Source organism: Ambystoma mexicanum, chromosome 6q (assembly GCF_040938575.1).
Source record: "Ambystoma mexicanum isolate Mex_15411 chromosome 6q, UKY_AmexF1_1, whole genome shotgun sequence".
NCBI classification, from domain to species: domain Eukaryota; kingdom Metazoa; phylum Chordata; class Amphibia; order Caudata; family Ambystomatidae; genus Ambystoma; species Ambystoma mexicanum.
This window is the reverse complement of record NC_090937.1, coordinates 299,984,654-300,007,160: the sequence shown is the minus strand read 5'-3', so window position 1 is coordinate 300,007,160 and position 22,507 is coordinate 299,984,654. Positions and strand designations below refer to the sequence as shown.

General features: G+C 45.7%; 1 protein-coding gene across 1 annotated transcript in view; it reads left to right on the top strand.

Moving 5' to 3' along the window:
• The window catches only part of LOC138515210 (serum albumin-like), a 946,494-nt gene that overhangs the window by 447,151 nt on the left and 476,836 nt on the right, over positions 1–22,507 (top strand). The window contains exon 7 of the mRNA XM_069630169.1: positions 7,410–7,624. Coding sequence (XP_069486270.1) covers positions 7,410–7,624 — 215 coding nt within the window. The remainder of the gene's footprint in view (positions 1–7,409; positions 7,625–22,507) is intronic.

The following is a 22,507-nucleotide window of genomic DNA, read 5'->3' as shown; positions in this document are numbered from 1 at the left end:
TCTACCGACTATTCTTCGGATGAGCATTCTCAGACGGAGCAGTTCCAATTAAAAGCTCGAACAGCCAAAAACACGTATGCATGCAAGGCGAGCCGGGGGTCACAAAAGAGCGTCATCTGCTAATAACGTCAATTGGCTAAATGAGATCCAATCCACAATAATATCGTCTATGGCCATTACTTTAGCCCCATTTATGAAACTGTATGAGCACTTAAATGAGAACACTAAGGATCTCACAACACTGGTCGCCATTTTGAATACAAAATTTGTAGATCTTGAAAAAAACTGTAATCGACTCAAAGACGCTTTACAGACCTTATCCCTCAAACACGACCGCATGTCAGACACCATAAACACACAGCTAAAAAACAACAACATGGATAAAAAACTTTTAGCGGAAGTTGCAAGGGAGGCTTTGAGTAGCTTCAAACATAAAAATCCTAATGAGGAAGGGACGCACACGCCCCGCACGAATAGTTTAGGCTGTCAAGCGGAGCTAAAGACGACTGAGTCTTATTGTCCCACGTCACTTGATGCTTCAAATGTTTTAGAATTTCAGCAAGACTGCAACGAGAACACAGAACAGCTGACTAAGAAAGTGGGTGAACGGGAGAGAAAATCCTCGACTAGGGAAGGCCCGCAAGATCGGAGTGAAGATTTCTCACTTCGAAGGAACACTGAAGCCAGCTCATTCACTGAAGCTTTGCTACTCAGCCAGGAGACCTGCAATTTGGCGATCCCTGATCCTCAGACAGCCACTTCAACAATTAGTGAGGAGGGTCTGCAACCTCCTGATGACAGACACTGGTGGCAGTATCTAAACCGGCAGCCTCTACCTTACCAGCAGACCAAATGGTCCCGCCCACGACCGCAACTTGCCAGTTGCAACCAGTCCCTATGGCTGGCACAAAGCACCATCCCTTATTCGACATCTTCAAGAGTGCTCCTAGCCAGGCACGTGCAAAATCAGTGAATCCTGTCCTTAACAGCATGATGACGAAAAAAACAAAAAAAATCAACCACTGAAAAAATCGAGACAGGCAACTAACTCGAGAAAATTCTTACGTAACCTAAAAACAGTTAACGTAACAGTCAATACAAACAACTGGAAAGGACAAACACAAGTGTCAACTGATTCAAAAACACTTGTGGATAATGACGACATGGATGAAATGGTGGGGGATGAATCGATCGACTTAACAAACTTATCCACATACGATGATGAAGAACGAACAGAGGCTAAAAAGACTTTGGTGGCGGAGGGAAAGATCAGTGAAATGGTGGAACGCGAGTTTGCACCTCCAAATGGAACCGCCATTCCGGACATAGAGAAAAGTCTTAACAACCATCGCACATATACGTTGCGCAAACATGTAGTTACCATCCAAACAAATGAAGGGACAAGTTCTCCAGTATTTTTAACAATGGAGGAAAAACGGAAGCAGCTAACTAAGTCTTGTACAACGACAGACACTATGGGAAAACCAAATGGAATTCTGTTACCGACATCCTGTAGTAATACGTCCAGTATTGAGAATAATCAACCCATAAATAACCCAAAACAGTACAAAGTCTTGAGGTTAGCTAAAACACAGCCTCCTGTAAGAACCCTCAAGATCCCAAACTGTAACTTGAAAAGCTCCTTGCGACCATTGAAGAATTTTGCCAAGCCATCAATGGACAAAAAAGAGACAGCAACCCCTTATAAGGTGACTTTAGAAAGAATAGACAATGCAGACAATCTGATACTAAACCGCCACAATGTGCTGCACCTGTTCCAACTAATTCCAAGCCTTCGAACAATTGTATCGGATGATCTGAGAATTGTGACACCAAAAGAGACGACAAAGTAACTCTGCACATCAAGTCAAAAATAATTTTTGAAACAATACTAGAAGCTAACCCGACTTTGCTATCTCTCGGGTTCGATATTTACAAGAGCACTGACAGGCGTCCGGAAGAGAAGGTCTACTCACAACAGCCTGTCTCGAAGCTGGAACGTAATAGCCTCCTCGTAGAACAGTTCACCCGAACGGATGACCTCGAACAAGTGCAGATCGAAGATTACCCTGCATATGAGAAGGAAGACCTACCTTCCAGACACGGCGATCACATACAAATAACCATGAACGGATCACCATTTTCACCAAGCGCTGTGGAAGCTGACTCAGACAAACTAAATGTGACGAACGATTGGACTTGGATTGCTGCAGCACTAAATGGCAAATCGACTCTATAACGTGAGGAGTCAAACAAAGGAACCCTAGTCAAATTGGGTTTGTGGAACACTAGAGGATTCAGTCACCTTTTTCATACACCATGGATGCAAGACTTAGACCTGATCTGCTTACAGGAAACATGGCTATCTGGAAACCCCATTCTGCAAGACTTTGAAACCGTCCACAATCCCGCCATAAAACAACTGAAAGGAAGACCAATGGCTGGGCTGATGATTGCAGCAAGGAAATCTACTGGCTTTAGAATCATCTCATCCACCAACATCTCTCCATTTATCCAAACAGCAAGGGTGCATTTCACAAACGTCATAGATGGAGACCTTGATGATTTGGACGTCATCAACGTCTACTGGAACCATTCCGCGACAGAAACTAATTGCTTCATTGACCAAATAAACACGCTAATAGATGCACTCTTTGAAAAAGAAGAATCTCTCAACTTGATCATCTGTGGAGACCTTAACATTGAGTGCACGAAGCACGAAAATAAGAAAAGTGGGGTAGCAGTAACCATGGCCTATAAAGATGCAGCCTCGAAATGGTGCCAAGAAATGGAAGCGAGAAGTATGTCGATGATGAATGGTAACGTGACAGGCGACATCCCTGCCAATCCAACATGGAGAAGAATGAACCAACATTCTGTTTTAGACTACGTGTTTGTGCCAGAGGCGGTACAAACACGAGTATCTCGATTCAAGATCAAACTAATGACCCACAGTGACCATGATATGGTGACATTGAGTATAAATGCGGCAGGTGTAACAACAAGTCCAGCTTGGGATTACGGCGTGTCTGTTCGTTCCAGCAGAATACGCCTTGAACTCGCTGACGCAGAAGTAAACAAAATTGTGACTAATTTAAATCATGCACAGAATGAGACTGAATATTGCCATCTATTGACTGACTTTACAGAACACAAACAAGGTTTAAACACAAAAAATTCGTCCACAAACACAGTTTTGATTTACAGTTACAACAGCGCAAAATACTGATGCGACATGAACTGCGAAAGTTATCCACAGAGTACAAAAATGCTTCTGTGCTTGTCCAAAAGAAAAAAACAATTAAACAAGCATTCAAAAATTGGTGCAAGGCGCATAAAGTCATAATGCTACAAAATGACTCAGAGAAAATGATGTCCAAACTATGGAATAAAAACTTAGCAGACTTTTGGAGAATCATTAACAATAAATTTGCCCCGCAAGATTCTCTACAGGCAAATCAAATTTCTGAAGCAACATGGACTGCCTTCTACACTAAAATGTTTAGTGCGGAGGGATGCACAGAAGACCTCTACCCGTCAGAGCTGGAAAAATGGGACTTAAAGTTTGACCGTCAGGACATTCTAGCTGCCATTCAAAGAGCAAATGCATCTAGAGCCCCAGGACCCGACCGACTCACAAATTATACCATCAAGCGTAACCCAGAGGCGTGGTCTGACTTCTGTATGACACTCTTCCAAAGAATATCTGACAAACGCACGTCCCCAATATCCTGGAAGAGCGCCATCATAGTGCCGATCTCCAAGAAGGGCAACAGGGCAAATCCGGGCGACTATAGACCCATTGCCTTGTTGGACGTCATAGGCAAAATATACGCAACTCAATTACAACAGATGTTGATGAGGTGGGCGAGCGTAAGTAAGCACATCGACCCTAGACAGGCTGGGTTTGTGAAGGGCGTGGGGTGCGGCCTTAACCTCCTAATCCTGAATCTTTTTAAGATAGAAGCTATAAAACTAAACACCAAAATACGTCTAGCTCTTATAGACTTCTCTCACGCTTTCGACAGCGTTGATCGAGGAATCCTCTGGAAAAAACTAAGAGCATGGAGCTGTCCAACAAATCTTGTGGAAGCTATCAGAGAGCTGCACTCCAACCCAAATATCAGGATTAGGTTGGATGGACAGGGGACTCTCTCAAAGCCCATAGTAACATTCAAGGGCGTGAAACAGGGCTGCCCGCTTGCAGCAATCCTCTTTAATTTGTTTTTATCTGACGTCGGAAAAGCCTTCAGTGAAGTTTCCTCATTTCCACCGAAGATGAATGGCACTCACATAAGCTGGCTTGTATACTCGGATGACCTTATACTACTAGACATGACAGCTATTGGTTTGCAATGAAAATTAGATGCCCTAGAAGTATATGTGCGTCGCAACGGTTTACGGATCAACAAACAAAAATGCGAGATGCTAACACTTCAAAATCTACGAACTGTGAAAAAAAACCAGAAGAAACATGTCTGGTTTCTTGAAAAGACAAAGATAAACACTGTATGTGACAGCAGATATTTGGGCATGAGAATAAGCTCAAATATAGACGACGCCCCATGGTCTGATTTAGCGAAATCCAAATGTCGACAACTGGTGTGCCAAGCAGCGATTGTCAATAGACAGTATGGGAAATTCTCGTTAAAACCTGTGGTTGCGTTCTATCGACAAAAAGCGGTTCCAGCGATAATCTATGCAGCCGAAAATGCACTGGGCTGCTCTCACGAGCTATGGAAATCGCTCGAAAACATCTTTTGGGCAAGAGTGCTACACTTACCTCGCGGAACGTAAACTGCTTGTATTAGATATAAATTGGGGCTAATATCCATGCACACTAGGGTGAGCTGGAACATACTATGCCTTTTCAGGAAAAGTAATGCAGCTAAACCAGTATTGCAATATGAGATATTAATACCCAGAAAGGAACTTGCCTGCACTACTTTAACAATGTCGCAGAAATACTGCCATGAAATCATGGAACTGTATCACATCAAGCCATCTATGCTGTTAGAAAATCCTGACCTAGCTAAAAAAAAAGTGTGGAGCTGGGACTGGCATCTAACTTGTGAACAAAGACGTAACACCAGACCAATGGCCGAGGTCCCGGGAGAGGCCAGAGCACATGGTAACCTTCAAGCTTAGCTAACTCAGTTTCCGGACCCCTTATCCAGATCAACATACTTGAGGTTCAGATTGAATTTAATGAACACCAAAGAGCGTCAAGGTTTATACAATTCGAAAATATTGTTACTTTGTCGTTTCCGCAAATCCTGCAAAGAAACACTGAAACATCTAACGTTATTTTGTCCTAAATTGCGTACTTTGAGAATTCGCACTTTTGGACATATATACGAGAAACTGCAAACACTATGTGCTGAAGAATGGTGGCAACGGATGTATGAGGGATCTGACAAAAGACTTATGTTCGCCTTAGTAACATTTCTCAAGGACTTAGAAAAACGGTTGAAAGAAGGCGAAACTGACAAAAACACATCACCCCCTAAACCCTGTGTGCAAAAACTCAGTGACACAGAATCCATCTCGGTCGTCTGAGCATAATGTGAACTGGCATATGGCGAGAAGGACCTGTACACGGAAGGGTGAACACAAAGATGGGGATGGGGGATAATACGTTTTAGTGGTCTTTTGTTTTTTCTTTTAAAGGTTTGTAAAAACCGTATAATTTTTTTTTTTAAAAAACAAGCAATGATGTGCAGTCGCACAAAACCAGATCTTTTAACCTGCCATAATCCAAGGGCACTCTGAACACATGGCCACACACAGGTGTGCATCAGACTTCATTTCCGAAGTGTTCAAATATGGAAAGCTGTAAGACAATTCCTAATTTGTGTCCAATTTTAAAATGTCTTAACTGGTCTCAAGCTTGTATAAATGCAAAGGGTTTAATTTAAAGATATGATTGTGGTTGACTTGGTACACAATTGGTTCAAGATCTCAGTGTTAAAATAACATTGCAATTCATTAAAGAACAAGCATTGGCAAAACCAACAGTGTGGGCTTTTGTGTGGGCATGGAAAGGCACTTTGCATATAAAGGAGTGGAATCGATGCAAACTTGTTTCATGATCTGCAATGTTAAAATGACAGTGCAATTCATTAAAGAACAAACATTGACAAAGCCAACAGTTTGGGCTTTTGTGTAGGAATTGGAAAGGCACTTTGCGTATAAAGTTTGATGGTGAGCATTGATTAAAGTGAGCTCAAGTGTATAGGTGGTTCGAATACAGCTCTACCAAATGTTCTATACCCTATATCTGGGTCTTTTCAATTGTATACAAAATGTAAACCAGACCTTTAATAATCTGCAGCCACTTACCCCCTCCCTTCATTCCTTTATCCATGATATTTTTGTTGTTGGGTGCAATTAATTTTATAGGGGTCTAATGATATTTTGATGTATGCCCTACATTGGGTTTCTTATCAATTTTATATAAAATTCATATAACATTTATATATTTTTTTAGGGGTGTTCCTCAAATGTATATACAAATTATTGGGCTCTTATCAAATTTATATAAAAATTATTTGGGTTTTCATGGATTTTATATAAGATGTATCTAAAAAATGTTGGGGGTTAATGACATTTTTTTGGGTACAATCAAACTTATAGGGATTTTGGGGGCATTGATGCGGGGCGTCGGGTGGGGCTCCTGTCAATTGAAACACTTGATGAAAGGTGTCCCACCATACTACGGACCCATCTCAAAGGCTGAGCATTTAGGACCTTCCATATTTCACTTATGAATTACCTATGCCGCCAGATCTCCTACGAAGATGTCACTCTTCATATACTTTATGCTCTAAAAGCACGACATCTCCAATAACAGATATTTATTTCTGGACGTAGTGAAGTGAATTATGGTGGTGTGCATTTTTGTTGAAGTCAGTATGGTGGTAGCTTGACAGCCTCATTAGGCAAGGTCTTCTAATCCTAACTCTTTCCCAATCCATGGTATGATGCGCTGAATGCAATTGCACAGACAGGGACATATGCAAAACTAAGAAAACTTATAATTCACTTTCTGGCATCACGCAGCACAGATTGTAACATTGCTCACAAAATGCTACCCAAATCAGTCCTTACGGTGTAATTTTGAAGGTTGTGCTTATGGATTCACCCCATTTGCATATTGTACATTCAAGTGCCTTTGCGCAATACAAACAATTTAATACATTTACTCATGTAGACAGAATACAAATTGGTACTGGTTTAAGACGCCTAGTACAAGCTCTTATCCTAGTTTGGTCATGATCAGGCTTACTTGCCAACATCATGCAATCGCCACAATCCCTTATAAATGTTTTTCATCACATTAGAAAACAGAGCATTTCCCATAGTAAATTGCATCAGAAATTGACTGTCCTGGTTCTTCCCTCTCACAGATGGAGCTCAATTCCAAAATGTGTAAGAATCAAGATGCCCTTTCGAGCAAGCTCAAACAATGCTGTGCCAAAAATGCGCCAGAGTGCTCAGAATGCATCATAAAGATAGAGAACGACGACATGCCTGCTGAACTGTCGCTGCAGGTACATGAATTCATCGATCACCCAGATGTATGCAAACAATTTGTCGATCAGAAGAGTGTTCATGTCAGAAGGTAAGCCAGTTTTAATTTTCAATATTATATGATGGATAGGGAAGGTAAAGTGTTTGTTAAAAGAAAACCTGCCAAGTGCTTGTCTGGCCACCACACCTATAGATGTTCAGTGAGAACATAAGCAAGATTGTTTGAGTTTCAGTTTTTCACGCTTTACTGAACAGCTTTTGCTCAGAATATGGAGTACTTACATTACCAACCAAATGACCTCCGCTGCCCTTTGCAGGTGGTGTTACCCTCTTAGCCTCATCCCCAATTTTAAACTAAGACAATACCTTTGGCCATGCCACTTTGTGAGATGCCCTCCAGTCACACCGCGCAGATTCTGGACTAGGTCCTTCCCCAGCTCAGCCATGGTGGGTATCTGAGGTGCTCCTCAAAATCATCATTTTGGGCGTTTCAAGCACCCTAATGTTCACACTGTGATTGTTTTCACCGTATTGTCCACTCCCTTGTGATTGCTCTGTAGCTTTTTGCTACTTGCTCCATGGTACTTAGCCTAATGTATTCTACTTGCCATTCCAAACAGCAATTAGCTTCATCTTGTTTCTCATTGTTCTAAATGTTCTAAACATTTTAGGTTGCTATGTGTGCCTCCTTTGGGGTTGCATAGTCCCCACCCTGTGGTACTTGAAGCAATTGTACTTCTGTATTCAAGTAAAACATCTGAGACTCATCCTATTTTATGTGTAGTCATAATATCTTCCCAGTTTGATCAATTACCTCCAGAACATTGGCCACGCTCCCCCTAGGGCTCTGGAGGTATAAAAGTATGTGGTCGGCATAAAATGCAATTGTGGACTGCCATTTTCTAATACCCCAGACCTACTAAACCCCACCGAATTACCCAGGAAGTAGTTCCATGACTAGAGCAGACAGCAAGTTACAGTGGGCACCCTTGCCTCATACCTGTCTGTGAGCAAAGTAGCCATTAGTCTTAACCATACCTCTAGGTTACCTCTATAGTTGCTCAATTAAGCACTATGAACCTAGGACACTCAGATGAAGGGATGTTTGCATGCCACCAGGACATTATCTAATATCCTAATGTTCCAAGAGGTGGGGAGGCCCGTTAAGTCTTGCCTGATCAGGCAATAGTAGTTGTGCAACATGAGGCTGGTTCCAGTTAGCAAATGCCACGTCCAATATCATTGTGTATGTGTTGATTAGAGACAGCAACCGGCATGACCCACCGCATGTACGATCCCTATCTGGGTTTTGGTACAAACCTTCACTGGCCATCTCTAATGAATCCGCCTTCAGAGCACTCTTGTATACCTCTGGCAATGTGGGAACCAGTTAATGTGCATAGAATTCATAAAATGAATACCCTGTACAATACAAAGCCCAGATGCTATGCTTGGAAGTTAGTCGTTTGTATAGTTCAGTTTGTTTATAGTACACTGCATACTTCCTACTTACTAAAGTTCAATGTTTTGCTTGTACATTGAATTGTTTTATATCGCTATGATCAATGGATTCTATCTTACCTTTTGCAAATAGCAATAAACACATTTTAAAATAAACATAATTCATAAAATGTTGTTCCCAACATTTCTATCTCTGGGTCTTTCCCAGAGTTGAGTGCCTGGATTGCAAATTTAATTTCCTCAGGTGTTATTGGGGCATTCAGACCCTCTGCCGCCTGTCTGTCCAGTGTTATTAAATCTAATCTAAGTAGGTACCAACCTCGTCCCACACTTTGGGGATTAGATGGCTATATAGTATTTCAAACGACTCATGTTTATTTTGAATGTGCAAATACATTCATAAAACCTTTTAATAGAATCTCCTAAATGCTCCATTAATCACCTGGGTGTACTGATGTATGCAGCTCATTGTTGCCAACTAGTTTCTCTCGGATATGTGATTAATCTTCTTCCTCTTTTGTAGTCCATGCCAGTTCTTTACCCAGTCTCTCTCTATGTGCACACGTCTCACTATTATTTAAAAAAAAAACTATTAACATTTGTATCCAGTACATTGCAATATTGCAATCAACATATAATATCATTAGTGCACCCCCAAACTACCATCCCACCCCCACCCCAAACAAACTACTACATCTAGTAACTCACAGCTTGTATCCTACAGAAGTTCCACCAGAGGCTCTTTCCCTCATTCTCGCCCAGGTCTCTCTCATCTCACCTAGCATTTTCCTCACCCACTTCCCCGTATCTACTCACTCCTCCAACTTAGCGCTTTGAGCTTGGAGTTCAAGGGGGTTTGTCATCAGCAGAGCTAAAAAAGAAATGCATCAGGGCATTCCAAGCCGCCACATTTACTGAGCCTTCTCTCATTCTGACCTGTATGGCTCTATACCACACCACCGCCTCGGCCAAGGACCACCGTCTCAGATCATTCCACCATCCATCAATACTCAGACCCTCCTGGGACTTCCATGTCATGGCGATCCTTCTTTTTGCCAATACCCATGCTAGGTCCCCCAGTTTGGTTGTTGTTTTAGCGCTCCGAGGGCACTAGGACACCCCAGCACACAGGCCTCTGGCGACCATACGTAGTTACCACTCCTTTTCGGAGCCTCGACTCCATCTCATGCCAGACGTCATACAGCAATGGGCACGCCCAGAACATATGCATCATCTCCGATCCTTCCTTTCCACACCTTGGACACTCCCCTCCAGTCGAGCTCTGGAATTGTGAAATGTGATACGGGGTCATGTATGCTCTATCCAACACATACAATTGGGTCAACTTAAACCTAGCATTTCTCAAAACCTTCTTGGGGTATAACAACATTCTGGCCCATTCTGATTGCATGAACACTCTGCCTTTATCTTGTTCCCACCTTTCTCTCACTCTGGTAACACCTCCCGGCAACGCTGCCATTACCCCTTGACATGATCTAGATACTCCATGCCCTCCTTTTGAGACATCATATAATATTGCAAGCATGTAATTTTCCTCCGGGAGACTTAGGAAGCCCTGCCACCTCTTCCGTACCTCCCGCACCAGCCCAAAGTTGACGTGTAGACAGGGTAGGGCCTGAGTGGGAAGGCCCACCCAAAAACTTTAAATGACCACTAAGCAGCACTGTGTGGGCATTTACAGATGTTAATGTCACTGCGGTGGACCCAACTACATTAGCTTCAGGCCCCACTACTTAAACAATTCTGGATACATCTCTGGCCCAAAGTAGGTCATAAGCTGTCCCTTCTGTACTCAAAACGATTCTTCAATCTCTCTGAACTCCAGCACCCCCTAACCCCCAGGGAAAGCAAGTCTCCTACCATCACTAGTCCCTTTCCCTCCCATTGTGACCTGACCAGCGCTAGGTACTCCTTGGGCCTCATTATAAGGCTGGCGCTCCCGGAATGAAGGGGGCCGGTACAGCACCGGCCCCCTTCATTCCGGGAGCGCCGATTGCAAGCTTCCCATCGTGGGACCCGTATCGCACGCCTGGTGAAACCAGACGTGCTTTCCGTCCCGCGAGGGGAAGAGGGAGGCAATAACGGGCTAGACGTAATCTGCCCGTTATTACCTCCCTCCCCATTCCCATTGAGCCCTAGGGGGGCTCAAATGGGAATGGGGATGGGTTCCTGCATGGAGGACTTACCGGGTCCTCCTATCTCAGAGTAACCCGGTAAGTCCCCATTGCAGGAACCCGGTAATGGAGCCCGGAACGGAGGCAGCCATGGAGCTAATAGCTCCATGGCTACCTCCATTCTCGTAATGAGGCCCCTTGTCTCTACCGTAAATTGCTGCTAGATATATGTGGGGAGAATAGGGCTCTGTCACTTTTATCAACCCTCTGGCTCTGGTCCAGACATCCCTACCCAACCATAAAAGGGGGTCCTGAATCCTGCCTTTCCCCAGCCATAGCACCTTGTGAGCAAATAAGGGGCTATTACTCCCTGCAGCAGGGTGAGTTCCTGTGTCTCTACGTCAGACAGCCATCTAGCTACATGCTGGAGTTGTCCTGCCAAATAGCACAGTTCATAGAGCGGGAGCCTTGCTCCTCCCTCCTAAAAGTCTCTACAGAGTGTGTCTAGGGCTAACCTGTGCCTGCCAGATCCCCATATAAAGCCCCCTATCACTACACGCAGGTCTCTGAAGAAAGATCAGGGTATGAGGTATGGAATGTTTAGGAAGTGGTACAACAAGTGGGGAAGAGCTACCATCTTTCACAGTCCAATCCGTCCCATCAGTGAGAGGGATATTTCTTCCCAGTCTTCACAGAACTGAATTAAATGCCCCAGCCCTGGCTGGTACTGTGTTCTCCTGATGAGTCAGTCTAGTATCATGGTAAATGTTAACTCCCAGATATTTAAATGTCTGCGTTTTCTACTGCAATCCCAATCATGGGTGGTGCGAATCTTCCACTTCCACCCATCCCACGCCAATGGAAATATACAGGACTTTGTTTTGCTAACTGTTATTCCTGTTAACACCCCAGAATTGTCTAGCACCTCCAAATAGTGGGCTAGATTATCCTCTGGGTTACACACATATAAGAGCATGTCATCTGTGTATAACGAGATCACAGGATGCACTCCTTCTACCAGAAGTCCTGTGTCCCTAAACTCCTTTCGCAAGAACACTGCCAGGGGCTCCAGGGCCAGAACCTACAGCATGAGGGACAGTGGGCATCCCTACTTGGTACCCCACTATTTACAGAACTTCTCAGATGTGTGTCTACCTGTCCGTAGCCTCACCGCCGGTGTAGAATAGAGAATCCTGACCCACCTCCTAAACCCCTGTCCCGCTCCAAAGTTTTCCAACGAGGCAAACAACCACTCCCACCCTACTGAATCAAAGGCCTTGATTGCATCTAGTGCCACCACTGCGCAACCTTCTGGCCACATTTGGGCCCTGTCTATGACTGCTTGTAGCATTCTCAGATTCTCAGATGTCACTCTCTCCAGGACATATCCCGTCTGATCAGGCTGAATCAGCACCCCTACCACCCTCTTCAACCTTTCCGCGAGGACTGGCATAAGGATTTTACTATCCTGGTTGATCAATGATATTGGTTGGTATGAATCACAATATCGTCTCATCTTTCCCGGCTTTATAATTGGGACAATGATAGACTCCTCCATGCTAGGGGTTAATTGTCCTGTTTCATATCTCTTTTCAAAGGTTTGTAGCGATCTCCTGGCCACCTCCTCCATAAACTCCTTATAAAACTTGGCTGGTAGGCCGTTACCTCCCAGCGTCTTGCCCATGGGCATTGCCCTAATCACTGCCTTCATCTCCTCTACCGTAAGCGAGGTGCCCAGCACTTCTGCCTGCTCTCTGCTTAAGGTGGGCAGCTCTATCTCTGCCTGTGGAGTTTTCCTCAATGCAAACAGTGCCCACAGAATCATTTGGTCCCAGTCGTTCCCGTCCTTGTCTACAATTTTCACAGGATTCATTTTAGGGTCTTGTTGAATCTTTCTACCAAATTATTGGTTTGGGGATGGTACACAGAAGTTCGTAAGGTGGTATTATGGAATAACTCTTTTGACTTGTGCCATGCGCTTGCTCATAAAATTTTACCCCTGATTGGTCAATATTTCCTTAGGAAAGCCAACCCTGGAAAAATGCGGTAGGAGGTGTTTAAGGATTTGCTGTGTGCTATTATTTCACATTGGGAATGCTTCTCGGTATCTAGTGGCATAATCAACAATTATGAGGACGTATTTGTTGCCTAATCTGGATGTTTCTAGTGGTGCAACAATGTCCATTCCGATTCTTGAAAAGGAGATTTCTATGACAGGTAAAGGATTCAAATGGGCAGGCAATGGAGCGTATGTGCTAGTTTTTTGACATATTTCACACATCTGGATTAAGGTCTTAATATCGGCGTGGAAACATGGCCAGTAAAACTTCCCACTGATGTGTGTTTGGGTTTAGGATTGTCCTAAGTGACCCCCAGTAAGGTGAGAATGTGCGATCTCCTGTACAACCTTTCCGTGGGTGCTGGGGATCACCAATTGTGTTTTTATTAACCCTTGGATCGATGTTTCTCTCCTATATAAAAATCCCTGCTTTAAGAAGAAGAAAATGCTTCCTTTTCCTATACCTTCCCTTCTGGAATAGCCTGTAGAAAGGCTTCAGCAAGAGTGGGGACGTTTCCCTGGGCGAAAGCCATATCGGGATAGATGGTGGCTTCCTCTCCCTTTGTTTCTTCAATGTTAGAAGGTTTATCAACTTCCCCAAAGCCCAATGCACCTGTGTCTGTTTTGCCGGGTTCATTCTCTTTAGACTGAGGGAATAGTGCCTTTTCCAAAATTCCTTGGGCAATTTGGTCCCCACTCTGTACTTCAAATGTACCCTCGGAAGTCTGGGTCGATGACACCTTATAAAACGTCTATACCGAATTCCATACTAGGCCAGATTTTGGGGGTAGCCTGATGTAATACCCAGGAGGGGATATCAGAACTACATCGCTAGGAATCGTTCCTCTTTTCCCAGGGGGAATGACAGCTTCTTTCCTGCTACAAATTTCGAAACCTATCGATTCTTTTTTGGCAACAGAAGGGCTAGAAGCTCGGTGACTAAGTTTTTGAAATTGAAGTGTTCCCCAATTTGTTTCAATTGAATCACATCTTATTACTGACACCATATGTAAGGAAATCATGGCGGCAACAGTTAAGACAGACATAAGTGATCAAAGTTCAAGGGTGTTTATTGAACTTTAGAAAGGGAGAGATAAACACCTAATCTAAACCTAAGTCTAAGATGGGAGCAAGCTACGACCATCAAATAATAATAAGGCAGTTCTAGTGGCGTCTTACCAAATAAAATTTGCTATACTAAAAAATAAACGATTGCAAATCCTTACCTCAAATTTATTAAAAGAGTGTTGGATAATGTTCCCCAGAAAAGAAAGAAGTGTTCACAAAAATGATAAGTTAGGATGCTATGGCTGGGTCTCCCTTCTCCACTTTAAGGCACAGGACAAGGCAGGACTTCTGAGCATAGCACACTCCTGGGCCTCTCCAGCATGAGGTTCTCAATTCAGTTCAACAATACCAAAACCTTCTAGAGCCAAGTCTCTTTTCTACAAAGTCTCTTGCCTCAGAAGGCTTGATGAATCAACACAACAAAGAAACACAAAGTTCCTTCAGTGATCTTTGCACCATGGGCAATTGCACTTCGCCCTAAGGATCTCCCTCCGCTGGGCTCGGATCCTCCTTGCAACTTGGGCCTCCCTCCGTTGGGTTCACTACAGCCTTTCACATGTAGCTTACAATTTTCTAGAGTCTGTCCTTTTCAACAATTTCTCACTGTGGACAATACTCTGCCTGGTTCACATTTGCCAATTTCACAGTCACTTTACTTGTAACACAATGCAGGATTCATGCTTCTTAGCTCTTCCCCTTGGCATCCCTCCATCGGGTTAGCACTTGCCTTATTTCACAATATGTTCTCTTCAGAAAGTGGAGGGTTCCCTTGCCTTAGCTTTCTTTCGGCAATGGGTAAGAGACTTTCAAGTGTACAAGGGATTTGACGTGACCCTTGTAGGACCACTCCGACACTTCATGCCACCGTTTCCTAGGGCCTTCTGGTACTTGCGATTTCAAAACAGGTCCCAGTCAGAGTCTTTCAAATGTGTGCCCACGTGGTGCCAGACTGTCATAGTCTGTGCTGTGATTGATTATGGCTATGAGTGTTGTGATGGTGGAGTGTTGGTGTGGTGATGTCACTGGGACTCTGGTGGAATGTTGATGTATGTTTGGTGGGCAAGGTTCTACTGGTGGCAGTTGGACCTAAGCTGCTGGGCTAGATGGATGTTCCAGTGCTTCCTCTACTTAATAACTAAGAGAATAAACCTACATGTAAACTACATACCTTCTGGTCTTTGTCTTATGGAGAAGGAGTCATAGTTTATATCACTGGTGACGAGGATGGTCCTGCTGGGAAGGGGCAGTAGGTGAGAGGCGCTGCCTTCCAAGGAGACATCCATCAAAGAGGAAGAAGCTGTGGGTCCGGCGGTAAAGGGAGGTCCAGGGTTGGGCCCAGGAAGGGGATCCTGCGAGTCCGAATTCCAGGTGGCCAAAGGGGTGGCTGCGCAGCAGAAGTTGTTGTCTGAGCAGCCACCGTTGTCCAGTTTTGCTGTGGCTATTGTGGTTTTAGCCTGAGGTGGCTGGCGTAGGAGCAGCGGTGGCAGGAGCCCCGTGTTGGAGAGACTGGAGGTGGCATTTTGGACGATGTTGTGGAGGAGGTTCGGGGCTACTGCGGAGGGGGCAGCACATCTGGAGAAGACACTGCCCTCCAAGTCTCTTCCTACCCGGCAGGGCCCTATCCAGTGTATGCAACCGTTGCTGGTCCCGCTCGTTGTCATCGTGTTGTTGGTGTTTCCAGCGAAAGTCTGTGCTCTCCGGTGGTCCGCAGCAAGGGCGAGTACCAGTGCCCTTTGGGTCCGGAGCCGGAGGTGAGGATTTTGGCGTTCGTAGCAGGGGTGCCCAAGCCCCTGGGTCCGAGGCCGGGGACCGCCTTGTGGGCGCTGAAGACTGTGGACTGCTGGTCTCGGGACAGTTCATCGGTTGATGGGGCCATCAACGGGTTCCCAGGAGTTTCATAGCCAATTGTACGTGGGTGAGCCACGGTTTGCAGCCAGATGGTCCCGTAGGGCGTGAAGATTCCGGCAATCGCAGCGGGGGTGTACAAGCCCCTGGGTCCAACGCCAGGGGACGCCTGTTCAGGAGTTGGTGTCTTGTCAAGGTGCTAACTTCCCCTGCAACCTGTAGGTGGTGCTGTGGTGCGCGTCCATTGGAGCTGCTGAGCACTTTTTGTGCTAATTCTACGGTATTTGGAGCTCTTTCGTTTGTGTGGATGGTGACCTTGACCTGCCCCCAGGGTCCTGATAAGGAGCGGGTTTGTCTCGCCGTGGACTGGGGTCGGCCGAGTAAAGAGCTGTGTTGGTCGGCACAGCACAGGATGAGCAGTGTAAGGTGGAAGCCAGCCAGAGTTATGGAGCGGGTTGTGCATCTTGACCTTTCGGCGCCGCTGTGCTCTTTGATGACGTCGGCTGGTGGAGGGCCGGCATCTAATGGAGGTGACACGGCGTTGGCATTCATTGGAGGAGGCTTTGCGTCCCAGCAGCTGGAACGCGTTGGCATGGAACGCAGCGTTCTTTATAAGGATTACGCCGGAGCAGGATGCAGAAGCTGCAGTGTTCCGGAACGGATAAACTGTTGGATGTGTGTACTGGCAAGAGTTTTGTGCTCCTCAATGAGTGACTTTTTGAAACAATTGGCGGGTGTGGATGTCTCGGGTGCAAGGAGTGATTCCCTACGGGAGATGCAGGGAAGCACAGTGTTCGTGTCTGGAATTGTGGGCATCTACAATGTCTGTGCTGAAAGTCGGTGGAAGCCACTAGCAGGTGATTTGTCAAGAAGGCTGGCAAGGAGGCGAGCGCTGGATCCGGACCAGTGGGGAATAAGTAACGTGATGAAGGATCTGACAAGTCACTAACTAGAGGTATGTGTTTGGTGAGGCCGGTTTTAATGAATGCGGTTGTGTTTATGTTGTGGCCTCTGGGTTTAGTACAATTTTGGTTTGGGTCCTGGGTTGATGTTAGCAGTTTATGGCCTGTTATTTATGCACTGATGTCGTGTTTATGTATGTGGCCTGCTATTAGGACATGTTTTTGGGTTTTCACTTTGGACTCGAGGGTGTGGTGTCCATGGGACATTGTAATGCTGTTTATGCAATGTTTTCTTTGCAGGTTGGCTGAAGTGGACATGTGGGTGGGGGTATGGCGCAGGGACTTTACCGCCATGTCACTTGCATCCATTTTTGCATTTACAACTTCTTACCATGCATTTTGGGTTTTGCATTTCAGGGACATGTTGGGGTTTGGTGCAGGGTTTTCAGCGCCATGGACTTGATCTAGTTACCACTTACTGTGGGTTTTACATGTTGTCCTGCAGTGTTTTGTTTGTCGTGTTTGTAGGGGCATTACCCCTGGTTATATGTGGATGATGCCAGTACTTTTAGGGGCAGTGAGGTGCTGTCTGGTCATTTTTGGGGGCAGTGAGGTGCTTTCACTTCTTGCACATGATGGGATTATGGTGCAGAGGACTTGCTTTTATGTGTGCATTTCATGGACATTTTGGGGGTGGTGCAAGAACTTTGGCGCCACTACGGTGCAAGAACCTTGGCGCCATGACATCTGTTGGTTGTTGTTTGCAGGGGCATGTCCCCTGGTTATGTGTGGATGATGCTGGTGTTTTGGGGGGCAGTGAGGTGCTGCCTGGAAAATTTTGTGGTAGTGAGGTGCTGCCTGGAATGAATTTAAAGTGGTAGTGAGGTGCCACTTAGGGTTTTAAAGTGGTAGTGAGGGGCTGCCTGGTTATTTAAAAGGTAGTTAGGTGCTGTCAAGGACAGTGAGGTGCTGTCTGGTTGTGTTCTGGTGTGTTTTGGGTGTTTGAGGGACAGTCAGGTGCTGTGTGGTGTGTTTGGGACAGTGAGGTGCTGTCTGGTCATTTTAGGGACAGTGAGGTGCTGTCTGGTTTTTTTTAAGTGGGAGTGAGGTGTTGTCTGGTGTTAGGTACAGTCAGGTACTGTCTGGTTGTGTTCTGGTGTGTTTGGGACAGTCAGGTGCTGTCTGGTTGTTTTGTTTTAGGGGCAGTGAGGTGCTGTCTGGTCTTTGCAGGGGTAGTGAGTTTGGTTGTTTTTAGGGGCAGTGGGATGCTGTATGGTGTTCTAGGGACAGTGAGGTGCTGTCTGGTGTTTTTAGGGATAGTCAGGTGCTGTCTGATGTTGGGACGGTGCGGTGCCGTCTGGTAGTTTGTAGGGGCAGTGAGGTGATGTCTGGTGTTTGTAGGGATGGTTTTAGGTTTATGGAGGTGCTGTCGGGTTGTGTTCTGGTGTGTTTTGGGACATTCAGGTGCTGTTTGGTGTTGGGACAGTGAGGTGCAGTCTGGTGTTTTTAGGGGCAGTGAGGTGCTGCCTGGTGTTGGGACGGTGAGGTGCCGCCGGGTAGTTTGTAGGGGCAGTGAGGTGCTGTCTGGTGTTTGTAGGGATGGTTTTAGGTTTATGGAGGTGCTGTCGGGTTGTGTTCTGGTGTGTTTTGGGACAGTCAGGTGCTGTTTGGTGTTGGGAGAGTGAGGCGCAGTATGGTGTTTTTAGGGGCAGTGAGGTGCTGTCTGGTCTTTGTAAGGGTAGTGAGGTGTTGTTGGTTGTTTTTGGGGCAGTGTGGTGCTGTCTGGTGTTAGGGGCGGTCTGGGGTATTTGGGGACGGTGAGGTACTTTTCCCTGGTTATGTGTGCATTCTGCTGGTGTTTTAGGAGCAGTAAGGTGCTGTCTAGCGGGCAGTTAGAGTGGGCAGTTAGGTGTCATCTAGCGGGCAGTTAGGTGCCATCTGGGTCATCTTTGGGGGCAGTGAGGTGCTGTCTAGCGGGCAGTGAGGTGTTGTCTGGGTCATTTTGGGGGCAGTGAGGTGCTGTCCATCAGGTAGTTAGGTGCTGTCCAGCGGGCAGTGAGGTGCAGTCTGGTGGTTTTAGGGGCCGGAGGTTCTGTTTGTGTTTTTAAGGGTTGTGAGATGCTGCCTGGATTAAGGGGGTATCGAGATGTTTCACTGTGGTGTTAAGGGGTAGTGAAGTGCTGCCTGGAACATTTTTGTGGTAGTGAGGTGCTTATGTTTTGGAGGTTTTAGGAAAGGCAGGAGTGGGTTATATTCATTTTTAGGGAGTGATTTTGGGGTGGCATAGGGAGGTGCTGATGCCCAGTTGTTTTAGGTATAAGAGATGTTTTGGGGGGCAGTGAGGTGCTGCTGGTATTTTAGGGACAGTGAGGTGCTGTTGTTGTTATTCAGCTGGTTGATAGTGGAGTGTTGGTTCTTCCATGTTGTGGTTTATTCAGCGAGTTTGTAGCTGAGTGGGCTCAGATTCTGGGGAGAGGTTGTGGTTGAGTTAGTTATCGGTTTTCCATTTAAGATCTGGGTTAGATTTATAACTTTTCTGGTAATTTACACTATGGTGGGTTTCCATATTGGGTATAGTTTGGTGTTATTGAAGAGAGGGGTATATGTCATATTATGTGCTGGTCATGATTATGGCCATGAGTCTTGTGTTGGTTAAAGAGAGGGACATATGTCATAATCTGTGCTGTGAGTGATTATGGCTATGAGTGTTGTGTTGGTTGAAGAGAGGGACATATGTCATAGTCTGTGCTGTGATTGATTATGGCTATGAGTGTTGTGATGGTGGAGTGTTGGTGTGGTGATGTCACTGGGACTCTGGTGGAATGTTGATGTATGTTTGGTGGGCAAGGTTCTACTGGTGGCAGTTGGACCTAAGCTGCTGGGCTAGATGGATGTTCCAGTGCTTCCTCTACTTAATAACTAAGAGAATAAACCTACATGTAAACTACATACCTTCTGGTCTTTGTCTTATGGAGAAGGAGTCATAGTTTATATCACAGACCGCTCTGCACCTGGACCTTAATTGGGCTTTCTTTAAAGTTCACAAACACACAATTTCTTTGTTCATCAGTTCCTTGTTTGCCTACTATGTTGCTGATTGCAACCATGGGCTCAACCCAGTTCGGTTCGCTATCAGCTCTTCTTTAGCTCACCGGCTGTGCAGAACCCCTTGGCTTGGCTTGCCCCTGGAGTCAAGGATGGTATCACGGTAGCTAGCATGACTCCCTGCCTGGTTATCAATCATGGAGGCCCCTGTGCACCGTTGACATCTGCTACTCCACACACCAGCTGTAAATACCGGTCTTAGGTTTTCTCTTTCGGAGTCTTTAAGGGTCTGGTTTGAAAAGGGCATCTCCTTCCTTGTCGTCCTTTCAGATCTCACCGTCTTTCGTTTCCATTTAAACTGCCATCCTGGATCAACTGCTTCCTCGTGCAGTTGGCCTTGCTCGTAGTGCGCTCTCATGCGCCGCCTTGTATCCCTTTGGGGAAGGTAATGGGCCATCAGGTATACATTATTATTGTTAACTGCCTGACTCTCCCTGACCTGTGTGTTGGGACATGTCAGGTAAACGGCTCTGGTGTTAGTCTGTTGTCTGTTACAGTGTAAGAAAGTGTTCCTCTTGGAAATAGAGGTGCGGGGGGAGTAGAGCTTCTAAGTATCCTACATGGTAAAATGGGGAAAAGGTGTTACAAGGTTGGGGGTACCGTGTCTCAACCGTCATTTTATTTTCACTTGCATTCCCCAAAGACCCCTCATCCAGGTGATCCTGCACCACTGGTCGCCCCCACCCCCACCAGGAACTGGATCCAATAGCGATGGCTGTGTCCTGGCCGCCTGGATGAGAGATTTCTGGGGACCAGCGGGTGAGGCACCTTCGGGTTTCTCACAATACTTATGAACGAAAATTGAAAATCAAGTGTGAAAGATAAGTTGTAGAACTTGAACAGGCAAGGTGAAAGCCAGGTGGTGGAAGGAGAGATACTCCACAGAAGACAGTGAATGCAAGTTGTGGCTAAGCCAAAAGACTGCCAATATACAAGTTGTGACCAAGCCCAAAGGATTGCCAAAGAGAAACTACAGCACATGTTAAGTACCGACATGTTAAGTAATGACACAGGTACTAGGTGGAAAACCTGTGTTACTCATGAAAAACTAAGAACATCACAACATGTCAAGGGTTATTGGTTGCGTGACCTGTAATGGGAGGTCCAAAAACTGTGCCTTGACCGAGTAATACAATTAGGACAAGAGCAAAGAGAAGCCCAAAGACAAAGGTTGTGTGATGCAAGTGCTGAAGTGAAAGAAAACATTTGTTTGATCTGTTACAGAATCTAAAGGATTCTAAAGCAAAGCTGGAAATATTGTTGAAAGTAAAGAAACTTGAACTGTGGGAAGAGAACACTGAGTTATTCTGCAAATGTGTCAAACTTGAGGATGGGATCCCCAAAACATTCTTGAACTGTATTGAACTTGGGGAAGGGAACCCCGAGATATCTTGGAACTGTGTTACACTTGGTGAAGGGAACACCCGAGTCCTTTTTGTGGAACTATTTGAACTCGGGAAAGTGAAGCTGAAACAAGCCTGGGCTGCAAGAAGCTCAGAACTTTATTTTGAACACTGTTTCTTTTGTTGCTGACATCCCAACACATTGTAGTCTTTAGTTGTGAGGGCAAGTAAGGTTTTGGACACAGACAGACTTTTAAGTTGAACTTACTGACACAAACTATCCTTAGTTTCTTTAGGTAGGGAAATCCCACCTTAGCATAGGGCAAGTGAGGCCTTAATCTATCCTGACATATAAAATAAAGTCTGTTTTGTTGAGAAATGGAATACATTGGGGGTCATTACGACCCTGGCGCTGGGGGTTAACGGCACCATAAAAGGCTGCAGCGCCGCTAACCCCTTAGCGCCTAATTACGAGGTCCCTTTGCGGGACCCGACCTTAACGGCTGGTCTGGACCAGCCGTTAAAGTAGGGACCCGCAAAGGGACTCTCGAGGTAATTACAGTACCGCAATTTGCAGTACCATAATTACCGCCTTCCCAGTACCATTAAGCCCTATGGAGCAAAAATGGGAATGGGGAAGGGCCACTGTTCAATGGGGAATTACCGCCCCGCCATCCTTGGGGTGGTAATTCCCCATTGAACATTGGCGGACTTGTTACAATACCGGCAGCAACCATGGTGCTAATAGCGCCATGGGTTACCACCAGTGTTGTAATGAGGGCCATTGGCCCTCATTACGACCCTGGCGGAGTGGGTTTACGCCAGCGGTATTCGCGGCGGACCCGTCCGCCCTACTACGAGTTCCCGTAGCGCCATGGAGCGGTTTCCGCCTGGTTTTTCCGGGCGGAGAAATCCATGGCGCTACGGGACCTTGTTGTTAATTACGCCACCGTATTTTACGGTGGCGTAATTAACGCCTTCCCCACTCCCATTATACCCTATGGGGCAAAAATGGGAATGGGGAAGGGTAAAATGGGGAATGGGGATTTACCGCCC